The 16,155-nt window shown below is 39.2% G+C and overlaps 1 protein-coding gene across 12 annotated transcripts in view; it reads right to left on the bottom strand.

The window, feature by feature from the left end:
- Positions 1–16,155, bottom strand: part of ST3GAL3 (ST3 beta-galactoside alpha-2,3-sialyltransferase 3) — a 177,841-nt gene that overhangs the window by 95,473 nt on the left and 66,213 nt on the right. For 9 of the 12 annotated variants that reach the window (XM_066192668.1, XM_066192674.1, XM_066192673.1 and 6 more), the window contains one exon: positions 13,454–13,546. The exons of the other annotated variants lie outside the window; for them this stretch is intronic. In XM_066192668.1, the coding sequence (XP_066048765.1) occupies positions 13,454–13,546 (93 nt within the window). The remainder of the gene's footprint in view (positions 1–13,453; positions 13,547–16,155) is intronic. 12 annotated transcript variants of the gene reach the window in all.

Raw genomic sequence — 16,155 nt, 5'->3', positions numbered from 1 at the left:
GCTATGCTAAAAAATAACTTCTAGAAGTGTGAGATTCCCCCAAGTCTAGAAAAACTTCAAGTTTAACACTGATTTTCCCACCTAATTTTTTATTTTTAGCTGCAGTGGTCACTGTGAACAAGCTGTTGAGGGCTCCTCCTCAGCCAGATGTCTGGGATAGTTAGGGTTCCTCTCCCCACCAAGGAAGAGGGGCTTGTCACTGATGGCTGCTCCAAGTTCTCCAGACACAGAAAACTTGAATTATTATTCAGTTTACCAACTGCAGACAACAGTGCCTGTGCACTTCTAAACAGGCCAGGCAACTTGTTAAATACTGTTAGATCTGTCTGTAGGAACCTTTTCCTCTTCCCTCATGCACCTCGCATCTGACCCTTCCTGCATCTTCAGGAAGCATAATTTCTTTAGAATAGCTAAAGACAAGATTATCTCAGAACAAACTGCCCTCCTGGTATCACTTCATTTGAATTACTGGATCTTCTGTTTAACATAAGACAACATTCAAGTATTTTGAGATCTTAACGAATAAAGACAGTTCTGTCAGTGAAAATATTTACAGTAACCTCACTAATTGAGACTGATTCCGGCTTCCTGAATCTCATTATGGCAAACTGGGCACTGCTGTGAAAGGGAAACAAAGAGGAGATGAATTAAAACAAACATGCAGAAACCCAAACAACTGCTTCCAGTGATGTTAATCATTACAAAAAACCTGTCAAAAACATCCCTCTGACTGGCATCAGTCAAAACATCTCAGCAGTTCATCATTGCACAGCCACTGTTTAGATGAAGACAGAGCATGCATCAGCCAACACTGCAGGTCTCACAAAGCTCTGAATTTCTACATGATTTATTCTGAATCTTAGAGCACTCCAGACATGGCTTGTTTCACAGGATTTCTCTCCTCTTTCTCCTGGATGGCCTGGAATCATCTCTGTTCCCATATCCTCAGAGAGGGTGTAGTGTCTCACAGCTAATACCACAGAATGAAGTGCTGTTTCCCCTCTGCGTTTTCTGTCCAACAACTCACAAGAGATGGCAAAATACTGGAAATTAGGTCCTATTAATATAAAGAGAAAAAACCCACCCAAACTATTAGCTCTGTCGTCTTCCATATCCTGTGTGGACATGCTTTAGGAGTCCTCCAGCTATTGGAAATCCCAGTAATGCAGTACTGAAGAATGAAGAATCTGCTTCCCAGAAAAGAGGCTGAGGAGATCAGCATTTTAAATCCACATGCTCCATTAGCAGCAGGTGCCTGAGCTGGAAGAATGAAGCAGAACAGTTCCTTCTTTCCTTTTAGAAAATACATGATGACTGCTTCCCTGCTAAAACACCTTTCTTACTGAGCACAGGTGGAATTTTTGGCTGACCAGGACAGATCTTCCACCAGGCTACTATGGCAGAGCAAGACCAACTACTTCTTCACTGATGTGTCTACTCAGACAAGTTTCTTCACTCTTGACAGATGAGGAAACCCCTATGTGAAATGAGCAGTCACAGAGCAGAAGTAAACAATCCTAGTGTTTATAAACCGTTTGGTATCCTGTTGTTCCATAAATAGTTCTTATTACCCAGGAGATCAGATCTGTCTTAAGGAGAAGAAATGTCTGGTACATATACCGACAAAAATCCCCGACAAGGGAAAAAAAACAGAGAAACTTTGTGGTTTCCTCATTCTACTTTTCTTTCCTTAAACCAGAACCTGTAAGCATATTTTGCCTCCTTCAAATTCTGGACATCCTTTCTCAGACATTCCAAGAACAGCAGGAATAAGTCAGCAAAAGCAGACTGAGAGCTGGTCTGTTTAATCAGACTCTTGGGAGCAGCATCTCCCTCTGCAGATGCCTAAACTCCACAGACACTGTTTAAGAAACAAATCAAAAGCAAAAAGAGCTGGCCACCACTGGCTCTAAGAAGTTGCTCATTTTGCCACAGGTTACACTAAGGCTGCCTGGAGCTGCTACACATTTACAAACATATTCTTAGAACATAAACAAAAGTCCCAGGACAAATATATGCTGTGCAACTCATCCCTAATTCACTGCCTGGTGAAGCAGCTGGTGTGGCTTTGAACATCCCTGAGACTATTCCAAAGTTAGTGCTTTCTTTCCAAACTGGAAGCAAGACTGTCCCACCACAACAGCTGCCACCCTATGGACTTGCTCATGCTGCAGGCCAGCCCAGGACAGCACATCATGGAGCCCAGGGACAGCTTCGGGGACAGGGAAACTCATTGTGTCACAAACAGCTTTCCCTTGCTTTTCATTTTTAGGTGACTTCAAACTACTCCACTTTTCCTAAAGCATTCAAGGGAACCGTTTGTATTTAGAACAGCTCAACCACGGGCCAGTTTTCACTCTCAGTGTAAACAGTCTGCAGAGAAAAAAAAAAAAGAAAAAAAAAAAAAAAGGGAAAAAATATCCAAGCCCAGAAACAAACACTTCTGGTGGTTAACAGAGCATCACCCATCCATTAAAGGCAGCAGAGACTGACTCTTGCTAACAGAGGCAAGTCCAAAGTAAATCAGATGGACAGACCTTTTCATCTAGGAGTAAAATCACTGTGGTTTTGTGCACTGGCATAGTTATATATTCTTCTGGTTTCAGGTGTTCCAAGATCCCACAGAATGTCACACATATTTTGATCTGTTTCATTCCAAGAAAAATCAACTAATTTCTCAGCAATCTCTTTATCACACTGATATCACCAGTGTAAACAAGAACCTAGGCAGGCACAGCTGATAAACAGATAAGAAATATGCTAAAATTGGTGTGACACAAATATCAGTTTAGAAAGGGGAAACCATATAAACCTCAAATCTTTTCTCTTTTCCAAGAACCGTACAAGGCATGTTACTTGAAACTTACATAACCCTGAATCAGTTATTTAAGCTTGAAAGAAGAGCAAGTAAGCATAGCAGATGCAAGGATTTTCAGAAGAATCACAATTAAACACTTCACAAGAAAGTTTGACACAGTTTTTCTGATTTTCAGGCTGGACACTCGAGTAAGCTACAGCCCTGACTTGCACACAGGAAGTTCCTGTGCAAGTTAATCAAAGTGCTGCAGGAGAAAAAGGACATGACCATTCTTAAATGTACGTCAGATTGTACAAAAAGGAAACAACTTTTACTGAATTAATAAATCTCCAGAATTTAGCAAGACAGAAGCAGAATAAAAACCTACAGTGAGTAATACAAGTGAAATCTGCTATCTCACTGCACTGCAGTGTGTGGCAATGCCCTTGCCCTGGTTTCCAGCATTACGTGTGTTTTGGGTTGGGCAAACTTGGGAAACTACAGGAACTTGACCAAGCTATTGTGATCCTTGGCACTACTGCAACAGCATTGCCTTGATAGTATTTAGCAATTCATTTATGGATTTTATTTTGCTGCATACTTAGCTCAGAACTGTAGTAAAGGTACCAAGAAAATAGTTGCCAAAGGAGCTTTTGCTGTTCTCTCTGTGATGGAGTCAGTTTCTACATTATCCGAACAATGTTCTCAAGTGACTTTTCAAATACAAAGAGAATTTATAATCTTTTCAGTTTTTACCTTCATTTGCCTAATGTAGAGTTGGAGGGTTCCCCAGACTGCTTCTAATTTGGTCTAATAATCTTGCATAAATTATCAGGCGGCCTTTTCATCCATATTCTTAGCCAATGTACACTGGCTCAGTGACTGCATTTGCATGCACTGACACTCCTGAAATGTTTCAATAATAGAACAAAGTGAGCACTAATAGAGGAGAGAGAAAGATAGAAAAAGATAGAAGAGGAAAATAATTTGACTTGAAATCTACTCAAAGATAGGAAATGTGATGAAAGCCACCAGTAGGGAGTTCAGAAGGAACAATTATCCACCCTTGAACACAATTCAGAAAACTTTGAGGGAAGCTGCACACTTTTCTACAGCAAGAGGAAATCACTGGTGACATACAGAGTCTCAAAGATACCAAGGAACTTGTTGGGGCTCTGGGGAGATGGTGGTTGAACCAATAAATTTGAACTTTCAGAAACTCGAAGTCAGAGATTTAATCAGAAGAGATAAAAATATTTTCTTATGGGAATGTGAGGAAAAGAAGGTAAGACTTGTATATCAAAACCACAATGATATTACAGCTTAACCTTCAAGCTCACTGGTATTTTTCATTTCTTGCATTCCATGCTTACTGATATTTTCCTTCATTCAAATTAATTTAGATCCTCAAGCAATCTTTCTTGCTTGAGATTGCAAGCAAGATTTTCCTGGAAGTCAAACATTCTTAGCTGGTATAGCTTTAAGAGCAGATGGGCCACAGCAACAGAGCCCAAACACACATGTACAATAAAATATGCTCATTTGGTGGCACAAATTAAGTTTATTGATTCTATTACAGTCTTACATGCTCACACAAATATGGTTATTTATTTATCCATTCGCAAAGCTGTCCTTCCTTTTTTTTTGTTAACAGTCCACAATTTAGAAATAACTTTAGTATTCAGCAAAACAACAAGAAGCAAAAGAGAACCACCCTCAAAACAACCAAACCTGTCCTGTTCCCACTCTAACATATGATGCAGTGTACTCATACTGAAGCAAGAACACATATGCTCTGCATCTTTTTTGAAGCCAGACAGGCATGTGCTCAGTAAAGTCCCTGTGTCCATGTTCCAGCTTTCATTTTATAGTCTCACCTAGCTCCGAAGTAACGAAAAAGACTCTGAAGAAATACTGTTCAGTCACAAAGCCCGCACATCACATGGATTCACATACTTATTTTAAACTCTTGGGAGAGGTCAAACAAGAAAGATTTTAGCACCAAAAATGGCTCTGATACAGAATCTACTGTCATGATCAGCATGTGGGAATTGCATGTATTACTATACACATTTGTTTAAAGGTTAAAAAGTCAACATTGCATAGAAAGAGCAACCTACATGAACTGAAGGTGAAACCATACTTCTGTCTCCTGAGCATCAGTTCCCCACACCCCTATGCTGGTGCCCAGGCTGGCTGACTGATTTTTTGCAGTGCCATCACCTTAGCTCTTCAATTCTCAAGCTGCACCCCTAGCATTTGTATAGTGATATGGTAATTTCATAAACTGAATCAGTGAACTGGTCTAGATTAAAAATATTCTTGCACAAAATGAGTGGATGGATGGAGGAGGGAAAACTCACGTTCAGCTATAAGGATTATTTTTACTTATCCAGTTCATTGCACCATGCACAGGCAGCTCTGCTCACTCAGGTAATGGAGCAGCACGAACTCCTTATGCAGACACAGAAACAGAGCCTTTTCTTTTTCTTTTACATCTACTCTTACATTATGCCATGTCAACTTTAACCTGACTGCAGCAGCATCCACATCACCAGAAGTGAGGAAATGAGCTGCTGCCATTGAATTCTGTTTTGAAGTACAAGCTCCAGCTGGTCAATCAGTGCATGAATTTCAGAGCTAGCAGTGAAGTTTTGTGTCAGGTTTCATCTGCTCCTCTCTGGAATTACGTTCCCAAGCACTGTTCTCTACAATAAAAAATGAATGCAGGGAATCTGCCACAGAGAAATTAAGTTATATGATCACACTTTAAACACAGCTTTGGTTATCATCACTCCAGTACCAGAGGTTTGCAACACTCTGGACACGAGTTAACAAATGCTGCTTCTTAATCCCGGCTTCCTCCTACAGACGAGGCAGGTGCAAGGGAACTGAAGCAATCAGGGTGTTGTGAAGAGCAATCCAATTGGCCCACTTATAAATAGCAACAAGAGCTCAGACAGCAATCCTAGTCTGAACATTAAAAGTAAACGACTCCTAACAGACTGTGCTGTATTTTCACTAGAGCCAGTGGCAGCGAAAATATTTTGTGAGATACCATACCTGTCATCTTTAGGCTGAAGTATGAGAGATTTAAATATCTCAAATGAGTCCATGACAGTAAAACAAACACAGGAATTATACTTGTTGTATACTGTGACCCAATTTTGTCACTCAAAATTTAAACTAATACATATTTTTTTTAAATCATCCTCTTAGTAACTGCCTTCAAATTATATATAATACCTAATACACTAACTGCAGAGGTGAAAAAGCTGAGAAAGTTTTCCCAGAACCAACATATAAAGGAGAAAAAAGGCACCACTTCATAAAATTTGCAAAGAAAGAAAGGTAGAGAAGTGCAAAATATTCCCTTTGCCAGCAGTGACAGTGGAACAGCAGCTGACTGCATGGGAAGATGTGTTACTGGAAAAGCCAGAGCTCTGCGTGGGGAGGTGCTACCCAGACACCAGGAGTGATTTGAGAGGGTGTATGTTTTGGCTTGCATGTTTGTTTAGCCTGGGATTTACAAAACACAGCATAAGGAGGTGAGAGGAGGTAAGGGTGAGCAGCAGCAGGCTTCAATCCCCTGGCAGGGCACAGGCCAGGCATTTAAAAGCCCGGAGCTTGGAGAAATGGAAAACTCTGACAGCTTAACTGACCAGGGCACCAACAACTTCTCTTTCATCCTTCCTTTTGCCTCCTGCGAGTCTTGAACTCTCTTAGCCAGAGTTAACCAAGAAAATGAGGGAAAATGAGGATGTTCAGTACTGCCTAGAAGAAAATATAACTGCATCAACTTGTTCCTTCAAATTCAAACCTCAACAATGCAACAATGATATTTTCTTACTCTTTGATGTGGGGACAGGTGGGAGGTGTGATGAAGATTCCAGGTCAGCAGTGCAGCTTCCCCAGACAGCCTTTTGGGCACTGGCACCTATGAAGTTCCTTCCAGAGCTGTGATTACAGCAGTTACTGGGACTCCAAAATGTAACTGTGAGCTCTGAAACAACCTCTGTCGCCATCACACACTATTCCTGAATGAATGCACAGGCACAGAACAAGAGATTTAAGGAAGGGACAGCGATTTGAATATTCCCCATTCCCAGAACAGCAGCAATCTTGTTTTGAAGGAAAGCAGAAGACTTTCTCACAGCAGTGTCTGGGACACAGGGACCCTGACTTCAGTGGAAGTCTTGAGAGGTGTCCACTCTTCACTAAACACAAGCTGCATTCACAGATCACATTAACAAAATGAACCACCTCCGTGTGTTTCACAATAAGATGTACATTATACTTACATTTAGAAGACAAAAAAATCCTACTATCAATAACTACAATAACTAATTCAGCATATATATAGATATAAATACAATTTTATATATCCTAAAAAAATTAAGAGATATTTCCACTGGACCTGAAAAGACCCCAAGCTATGCAGCAGATGCACCACGCTACACTCAGGCAAGTTTTGATTCCCTGTAGCAATCCTCAGTGGCACAGTAATTATCCAGCCTATTTCTTCATGAGCTCTCAGGAACCACATGAAGCTGCCATCCTTCACCTTCCTCAGCTCTCCTTAAACAGTTAATCACAGAGGAAGCAGCCATCACCTGCACTGACAGCCCCATAGCACTGAGCTCATGCCCTGTCACTTCAGTACAAGCCCATGCTGGGCATGGCAGTAATTCACGAGGCATGGAGCCAGTCAGACATGTATAAAGTCAGTTCTAAGCAGAGGGTTAAAAAATTCTCTTTCTAGAATATGTTTTTTCTGAATATCTAAACAACAAAGCAGAAATGTGTGGGATGGACAGATGCTACTGTGTGCGTGTTATAAGAAGCACAGCTTCCTGAAAGGAGATACGGAAATGAATGTGGAAATATTTAGGATCAGGGGACCACATTTTAAAATTATCCTGACTCCTACTAAAGCCCTAGTTGAATCTACAGTTCCACCCAAAGTCCCTATTCCCCTATCTGCATATAAGAATGGGGGAGGTTTACCCTAAAGCATAAAAAATGCAAAACCATATCTGTAAGACACCCATGGCAAAGAAATTTTTATCAAGGTCGGATGTGAAGGAGACAGGAGTCTACACTCTAAAGAAAGGCCTTCTGGTGCTGCCTCTTCTATATTGCCCTAGCCTGTGGAAGTGTATAAAGGCACAGGAGTCTATGACCTACAAAATCAAGGGGGAACTAAACATCAGAAAAAACTCACAGAAGAATGACTTCAGAGAAAGCCACTGAAATTTCTGTGGCTGGCATAAATCCGTGTCATGCACTCTCTGCTGATATGAAAGCTTTAAAATTTTTGAACTTTATGTACAAAGAAGCAATTCAGCATGAAAATATAAATCCAGAAGACTTTACGGGAGAGCTGTTTATTGTCTGTGTGAAGAGCAGGCTACAGTACTGAAAAAAAAAGAGGGGGGAAAATATGACTGTAAGGAAAATACCAATTGCTAATCAATAGAAAGATCACACCACAATAATCAAACAAACCAAACTAATTTTATTTCCGAATTGGCTTTAAAAGGTTTGTGATTCATATAAGGCTATTTCTTAGCACAAATTAACTAGAAAATGCTTACAATTATATCCTTGGTGCAAAAATAGTCTTATGTATCTGAATCACAAATGATAAATTCCTTTGGCCACAACACCAACAGATTTGTTGCATATTGAACTACCTCTTTCTCCCTTATTCTGAAATACTTTCAGATACTCTTTAAATAATTCTTTGCCATGTTCCCCTAACAAACAGATACACAAGACTGCAGGCTGCAGACATTCCCTCTCTATTTACTGCCTCCTCTAATTTTTAGTATTAGCTGCCAAATTACAAGAGCTTGTGGTTGGAAAATTGCAGCTGAGTATTGAGTAGCTGAACTGTCCCAGGCTGGCATGTCAGCCACAAACTGTGGGCAGAGGTCTCTTTTCTCTTTTGATGAAGAATAGGCCATAGAAAGAGCTGTACACAGGCAGCATCGTTTCCACAGCAAGGCCAGACACGCAGGAGACTGCAGTGTTACCACTGCAAATACAAGTTAGTGCCTTCTACAAAAAGGTCAAAGCATTAACTCCAGACTTGTAGGTGACCTCAGACCAACTAAAATAGTGTAATTCACTGAACATAGTAGTCTAATTCACCAACCTACTGATGCCATTTTACCAAACACACTTGCCATTTTCTTTGTATCATTTTGAAACCAGTAACTTCAGGCACTTTGAGTCATTATCTGTTATTGGGAGATTTGCAAGAGGCAGAATTTTATTGCCCTGGAAAGTGAAAAATTAGATAACTCCCTCATTTACAGTGAGCAGCAGATGCAGCCCAGCTGGCCAGACCTTACACCGAGATGCAGTACTGAGATCATGCACCCACTTCTTTTGGTGTGGAGCCACTGTCGTGACTCAGATAACAGCACGTTTTTCTGAAACTGGGTCACTCTGCCTTTAAGGTACAATCATTAAAAAACCCAAAAAAGAAAGGCATGAGCACAAGGGATTAGACCAGACATCCATTTTGCCCAATACCTGACATCTGTGCCCATGGGACAACACTCCTAAAAGAAGCCTAAGAAAGAGAGACCACATCAAGCTACACGCTGTCTTTAATGTCCATTTAGGATGTAACTTAAGAGACTCCATACCTGAATACTTAAGAGCATATTTTATATTTTTAAATCTTTCACCCACTCTGGAGCCCATTCTCAGAAAAATGTAACTGGAAATAGCATGAAATAGCACGTACTTTTATTTACTTTAAACCTGGAGCACAATATTTGCATTTAATACCACCAAATCTTGTCAAACCATGTCATTCACTATGTTATACAGGCGTGTGAACACCCTCTGCTTCCTCTACTTCACAGAGTATAACTAAGGCACAACTAAGTTCAACACACACCACCAAATTCAGATCAGTCTTCTCCACAAATACTATCTTATATCTATCAGAACTGAATTTGGCCTGCCATTTTCTTGCCCCACCACTTACCGCTGTGAGATCCCTCTGACATTCCTCACAGTCAGCTTTTGATCTTACCACCTGGAAAAATGTGTTAGTGCTTTATTATTCATCCTCCATTCCGGATAGTTTATGAGCACTTGGAACAGCAGAGATCCCAGCACACTTTCTTCCAGAAGACTCCAGGAGTAACATCCCTGTACTGTCCAATCTTCTTATTTTTTCCATACAGTTTCCACTATTTACCTAGTCACTATCTAATCACTACAGGATTAAACTAGTTTAACTTTCCAAAAATCTTTGAAACAGCAAGTGTTTGGTTGTTTTTGGTTTTTCAGGTAGGGCTTTGTTTGTTTCGGGGTTTTGCGTGTGTGTACATTAAATGTTTTTTAAAGATGTGTTGTATTAGTTAAATCACCTTTATCAAATCCTCATTCAATCATTGAAACAACACAAGCAGATTTACAGGGCAGAAGTTCCTGCTGCAGAAGACAACTCGTCTCCTCTCTATCTGTGAGCAAACAGTAATTCTATTCTTTATTTTTAGGTTCTAAGAGGAGCCTGATACAGAAACCAGGCTTGCTCTTAGCTTCCTCTTTCCCAAACAACCCCTCAGACCCTTCTTGAAAAGCCCAGCACGTTTACTGCTTTTCATTCTTCCATTCTAAGGCCAATTTAAGCACAACCGTGTGTAACTCGGCAACTTCAACACCAAGTTCCTCACAAAATGAGAACTTTTCCTAGCAATCCTTTGTGCTAGGAATTCACTCCAAAACGTCAAGCTTCTGTCACTTTCCCCCAGCCTGTCCCCTGGAAATGAAGGGTCCACAAGGGAACTGTTCTGCAGTGAATAGCAATGCAAATAACTTCTTTGCTACAGCTTTACCTTCCCCTAGCTCACATGTAATGTTATAAACTTCTATCAGCTCATCGGGATCTCTGACAGGCTTTCTGTCTTTGACAGTTAGACAAAACGCCTTATTATTTTTTTAATGTCTTTACGAAGTTGTTCCTCAACATTTTTTTTGCTCTACCTCATTATGGTTTATATTTAACTTGCCAAAGTTAATTCTTTTTCCTATTCTCCTCATTTGGATACAATTTCTGCTTCAGAAAGATGACTTATTTCTAGGAGTCTTGTTTACTTTACTGTTGAAGCAAGTCGTTGTTCATTTTTGTGGCTTTTCTTCCATGTCTTATTTCCCCTCCCTTCTCACACTTTACCATTGAAACTGGACACAGTATTCTAGAAATTTTGGATTGTGAGATTTTTGTATTTTGAGACAGTATTTCGCACAAAATTCTCAACTTTTTTGTGTACATATGAAATAGCACTTAAGAAATGGTATTTTGTTAAGATTACATGAAGATTTATCTGTTTCCAAGACAGAGTTTTTTTCTGTCTTGAAGGTAAAATCTGCATTTGTTCCTCCCAGATGTTTTATTTCATGTTGGATATATTAACACATATTTTTTTGGACTGTGGCCATTTAAATCAGGCAATCCAGATTATTCTCTAGAAGTATGGATTTTTTCCAGACAGGATTATTGATGAAGGGATCAAGTATTGCTAGAATAAGAACTGATCAACTGAGGACTCCATTTAAACAAACAAACAAACAAACAAACATTTAGTTTTTCCATACCATCAACCACATTTTGGTATTTCTCAGGCCATTGCCCTTTAATCCATCGAACACTTGCTCATGCTTGGTAAAGTCTGAATTCTCATTTTTACCAGTAAAAAAGCACTTACCAAGAAGAGCTACATCCTCTGAGAAATATTTATTCTATTTCAACTATTTCCACCATATTTTGCCTATTTACATTTAAAATTGCACTAAAACATCAGGAACCTTAAAATGGGAAAACATTTATACATTTTATTCATGCTTGAAAACAGCCAAACCAACTTCATCCAAATATTAAAAACACCCAACAAAACCACACATTTTACAGCAAAGACCAAGCCTAAAAAATGTCAGTTGTAGAGATGATGGTTTCCTAATGACACAATCAACTGAAAACAAAAGTTAGAATAAAACAAATCATGCAGCTCGAATCTTTAAATGAACAGGCATGATAATTTGGCTTTAAGAGTTCTAAATATACTAAATACCCGGCTTGGTAATATTAAATTTGCAAAATTCTCCGAGTACAAGGGAAGTTTCAGAAGAGAAGAAATTCTAACTGCAGCATAATTTTTTCCAGAACTACTGGTGAGCCATCCTTACAGCAGTACTTGGTAAAACAATGAAATGTCCAACACTGTATTGAATTGGTAAAGAAATCAAAGACATCACAGGAAAAAATGACAACACTAGTTTTAGGGTCCATCTTAGATAAGCACTTGAACATAAATACCTGCTGAGATGCCGTCTTTAAAACTGTGAGTAAGATTTTCCAATGTATGAACAAGACAACAACCACTTGCTATGACTACAGGCACGTTTGTACCTCTGCATGGAATTAATTCAATGCAGTCAACTACTGGGAGAAGGTGACTGAACAGAGATCGGTAAGCAGCTGCTGAGGGAGAGAATAAATATCACTTCAGATTCTAGGAGGCTAAAAACCTCCTTCTCAAAGCCAAAGTCTTTTCAAAATTAAAATAAGATTAATAGTTTTGTAATAATGAGTTCATCCTACTCTCTACTATTTACATTTAATATGTACACAAACACAGATTTAAAAGCACTCACTTCGTGTTCTAGTATTTATATTCTAACCATAGTTCCAAAATTCTCACAGAAGATAAGACTGATAATTGTTTGGTTTACACTGGTGATGGAGAACATTAGTGTTTTGTTTTGTTTTTAAGGCTTGTCTGTAGTATCTACTGGTTACAAGGCAATGTCAGATGTATTTTTTTATTTTAAAAAAGCTTTCAGACAGCATGCTTGTCAACAAAAACAAATTCAGAAGATATTACTAGTTTCAGGCTTGGCCTGAAGGCAGTGATCACTCAACCTAACCTTTAGATGCACAGGTCATGGAAATTCCCTCCTCAAAAGAAATAAAATAGCTCTTTTGGAAAAGTGCCAGTTATGTTAGAAGTCCTCAACCTCTTTCGTCAAAGATATCATTGCACTAGAGCATCTCTTCCACGTGTACAAGAAGCTTGTACAATGGTTAAACAACCATTTGGTCAAATATTCCATTCAATGCACCAAACTGAAATCCTTGAGCCTCAACAGATTAATGTTCCTGCCAATCTATCTTGTGAACTGTCTCCCAGAAATTCTACAGGCACCTGAGGGATGCTTTACTCTGTTCCTCCAAGAACAAAATACCCCAAACCAACTACAACAAAACATCACACTTTATTATCTACTCCAGATAACTTAATCATGAGCAAAGCTTCCTGAGCATTGCATCATCTGGTACAAGCAGTGAGCTTGACCATGCATTTGTACCATGCACTGACAACAAAATTTGTTTTATTACTCAACACCCGGAAGTCTCTACTCTTTGAGCAAAAGTCCTAGTCAGACTGAAGTCAACTAAGCTATTGCCACTGACCACTCAAATAGTCCAGAATTTCAACACTGGTCTCTCTATGAACCAATCAAGTGACAGAGCAGAGACACTTTTCAAGACAAACACTGCCCACCGCCCACCTTGAAGGATCAGAGGCCATAAGGGGAAGTGGGAAAAAAACTCCCACAGTGATTACTTACTTTGGGAAGATGACAGTCATGAGCGCTGATGCATAGCCAGGCTTGCACACTCCCTCAGAGAAATTGGCATACTTTGATGCCAGTTCTGGAGGCCTGTGGAAAAACAAGTACAGAATCAGGACTCTCCTGGCTGTGAAGTAGTTTTTGCAATCATCCAAGTAATTCTTCTCCTTACAGCTTTGCAGAAAACAGCTACTGGGAGTAATTGCAAACACAGACCATTATTTATTTGTTGCACTATGGCATCACAGAAGAACAACAAAGAAAGGGGAGAGCTAAAGATATCTGAAATACCACTAAATCACTAGTTTTGCTGAAGATTTTCATAGCTAGCAAGGTAAAGCTCATGTAAGAAAAACATCAATATATCATTTTAGACTTCAACCTTTCAAAAAGAAAAAAGACATAAAACAGTACTTTGCTTTGGCTAGTTTTCTAAGTTATGATCAAAGTAAAATTATAGAAAAGTATTATTTAGAAGATTACTTAAAGATAGTTTCAGGAATTTGAAACAAAGCTTCAAGCAGTACTGGTAGGGTATCATCAAGGGATGAGTGCTTTATTTGGAAGAGATGACATTGCTGCTGCTTTGTTGAGGTATGTCTTAATTCAGCTTGGCTAGTGACTCTTGCGCCAAATTTAGAATATGTGGGGTTTCTTCCATTCAGTTTCTGTGCAGAAACAAGAGTAGTAATTCAAAGATATTTCAGTCCATCCATTCATTTACCGCAGGTCTACTGAGTAACCTGAAAAAAACCATTTAATTTTGTGTCCCTATTCACCACCTGCAACATTTTTACATTCATCCATTTCATTAAAGCATTACACGGGTTAATTCATTTGTGCTTACAAAGTAACATTAGATATCTTAGTGTCAGCCACAATATGAGAATTGTTAATATTCCTTCAAAGAACAACAAAAAAAAGCATTTATAATTCCACACTTGACATTTCAGACAAGCTGCAAAGATGCGATCGATAACGCTGGCTAAATCATTATCAGCAACAGGCAGGTAATGAAAGGTTTATTCCTCCAGTTCAGCAGTAGGACACAAATGAAAATGATAGTGCAGCTCCACAGAGTAGCACCACAAAATCAGTTCTGAAGAGCCCGTTATTATCCCAATCATGTTTTTCTCCCAGGCATCACCGATATCACTTAACCAGCAAACTACTGCAAACTGCAATGAATGTGGATTCAGAGTTTCAAAATTACATACAGGAAGGACAGTAACTCCATGCTGAACTGACAGTAACTATTCTTATACTGCTCCTGCATCACCTCTCAAGAGGCCAGTAGCCAGTTCCAACTGGATGAACAATAGATGAACATTTAATTTTACAACTAGCTACATACAGTACAAAACCTCCTATAGCTCCTGAACTATAGGAGAATGGTCTCTGAATACAGAACCCCTGTAATTCCAAATAAATAGATATACACAGAATCTCTATGGCTCTTATAGAATAAAATCTGCTTCTGCTGAATAAAAATCTAAACCTTCAACAGCTGGAAGAGAAAAGAAACTAAAGAAGATAAATAGTCACTGTAAGTATTTAATTTCTTAAGATCTTTTAAGCTAAAAAGCACCATAAAAAGCTTAAGAACACAGATCCTATTTAATTCTGCTACAGATATTCTTCATAGTTATGGTCCAAACATGTAATATTTTACTATCAAAATTCCTCATCTGTACGATGGCAGAACAATACATTTGGCCATTTACACTGTCAATTACTTACAATAAAGTTTAGATATCTCTAAATATATAATATAGACATGGAGAGAAAGAGACAGGTGCCACATTAACTAGCACAACGCAAATCCATGAGTTTGGTTTCCATAGGTGATGGTGTGATATCATGATACATTTCTTTAAATGAGAGAGATGAAAAAACATCTGAGAAATGAGCATCCAAAATGATTTGTGTTCTTATGCCAGTCAGGATCTCTTTACAAATAGGGACACGAAGGACTGACAAAACAAACAGTTTTAATGATGCTAAAGTACATCCCCTCCTGACACAGTCAAAAGGGACAGCAGAATGTATGGATCATAGCTTGTTGAAGCACTTGCAGATATGAAAAAATGTGGGAAATTTAAACTTTTTTCAAGCAAACCTAAGCATTGCTAGAATTTTATTCTTTAGGCAATATTCAGAAACCCCTAATACCAAAATCTTCAAAAACAAGTAGAAAGCAACTGGAATGTGTCTGCATCCACCATGGTAGTGAGTCATTGCTGGCAAACTTGTATAACTATTTCAACAGCAGGCCTGTCTCAAGTGACCTCAGTGGTCACACAAAATATCTTGTGCCACAAACACAGGCATTTTTCTCTTTTCTGCTTTAATGGTGCTTTCATTATCAAATTAAAACGTCACTCAGATGCCCATCATGGTGTTTCTGCACAAGAATAGCAGGCTGAGACCCTCCTGCATGTGAGCCCCCCGAATGCCAATCACTGCATACTGATGGAGGGGAGCTGTCAGTACAAACCCACAAAGACACTCAGAGCTGCTAAAGCCCCCAGGCCGAGCTGTTAACGTTTCTTGGATGTGATGAAGTTCATGATCCAAAGTGCCAGAGGCAGAACAGTTCTCTAAGCCAACTGTAGCTGCCATCTCGTATCATTCAACATTTGCTCATCTCCTTCCTTGGTGCCGCATTTTGAGTCAGCAAGCTACAGAAAACTAGAAAG

Source organism: Chamaea fasciata, unplaced genomic scaffold (assembly GCF_029207755.1).
Source record: "Chamaea fasciata isolate MVZ Bird 193981 ecotype frontalis unplaced genomic scaffold, bChaFas1.0.hap1 SCAF_10, whole genome shotgun sequence".
NCBI classification, from domain to species: domain Eukaryota; kingdom Metazoa; phylum Chordata; class Aves; order Passeriformes; family Sylviidae; genus Chamaea; species Chamaea fasciata.
Note: the sequence above shows the minus strand (reverse complement) of the source record. Positions and strands in the feature narration are given on the sequence as shown.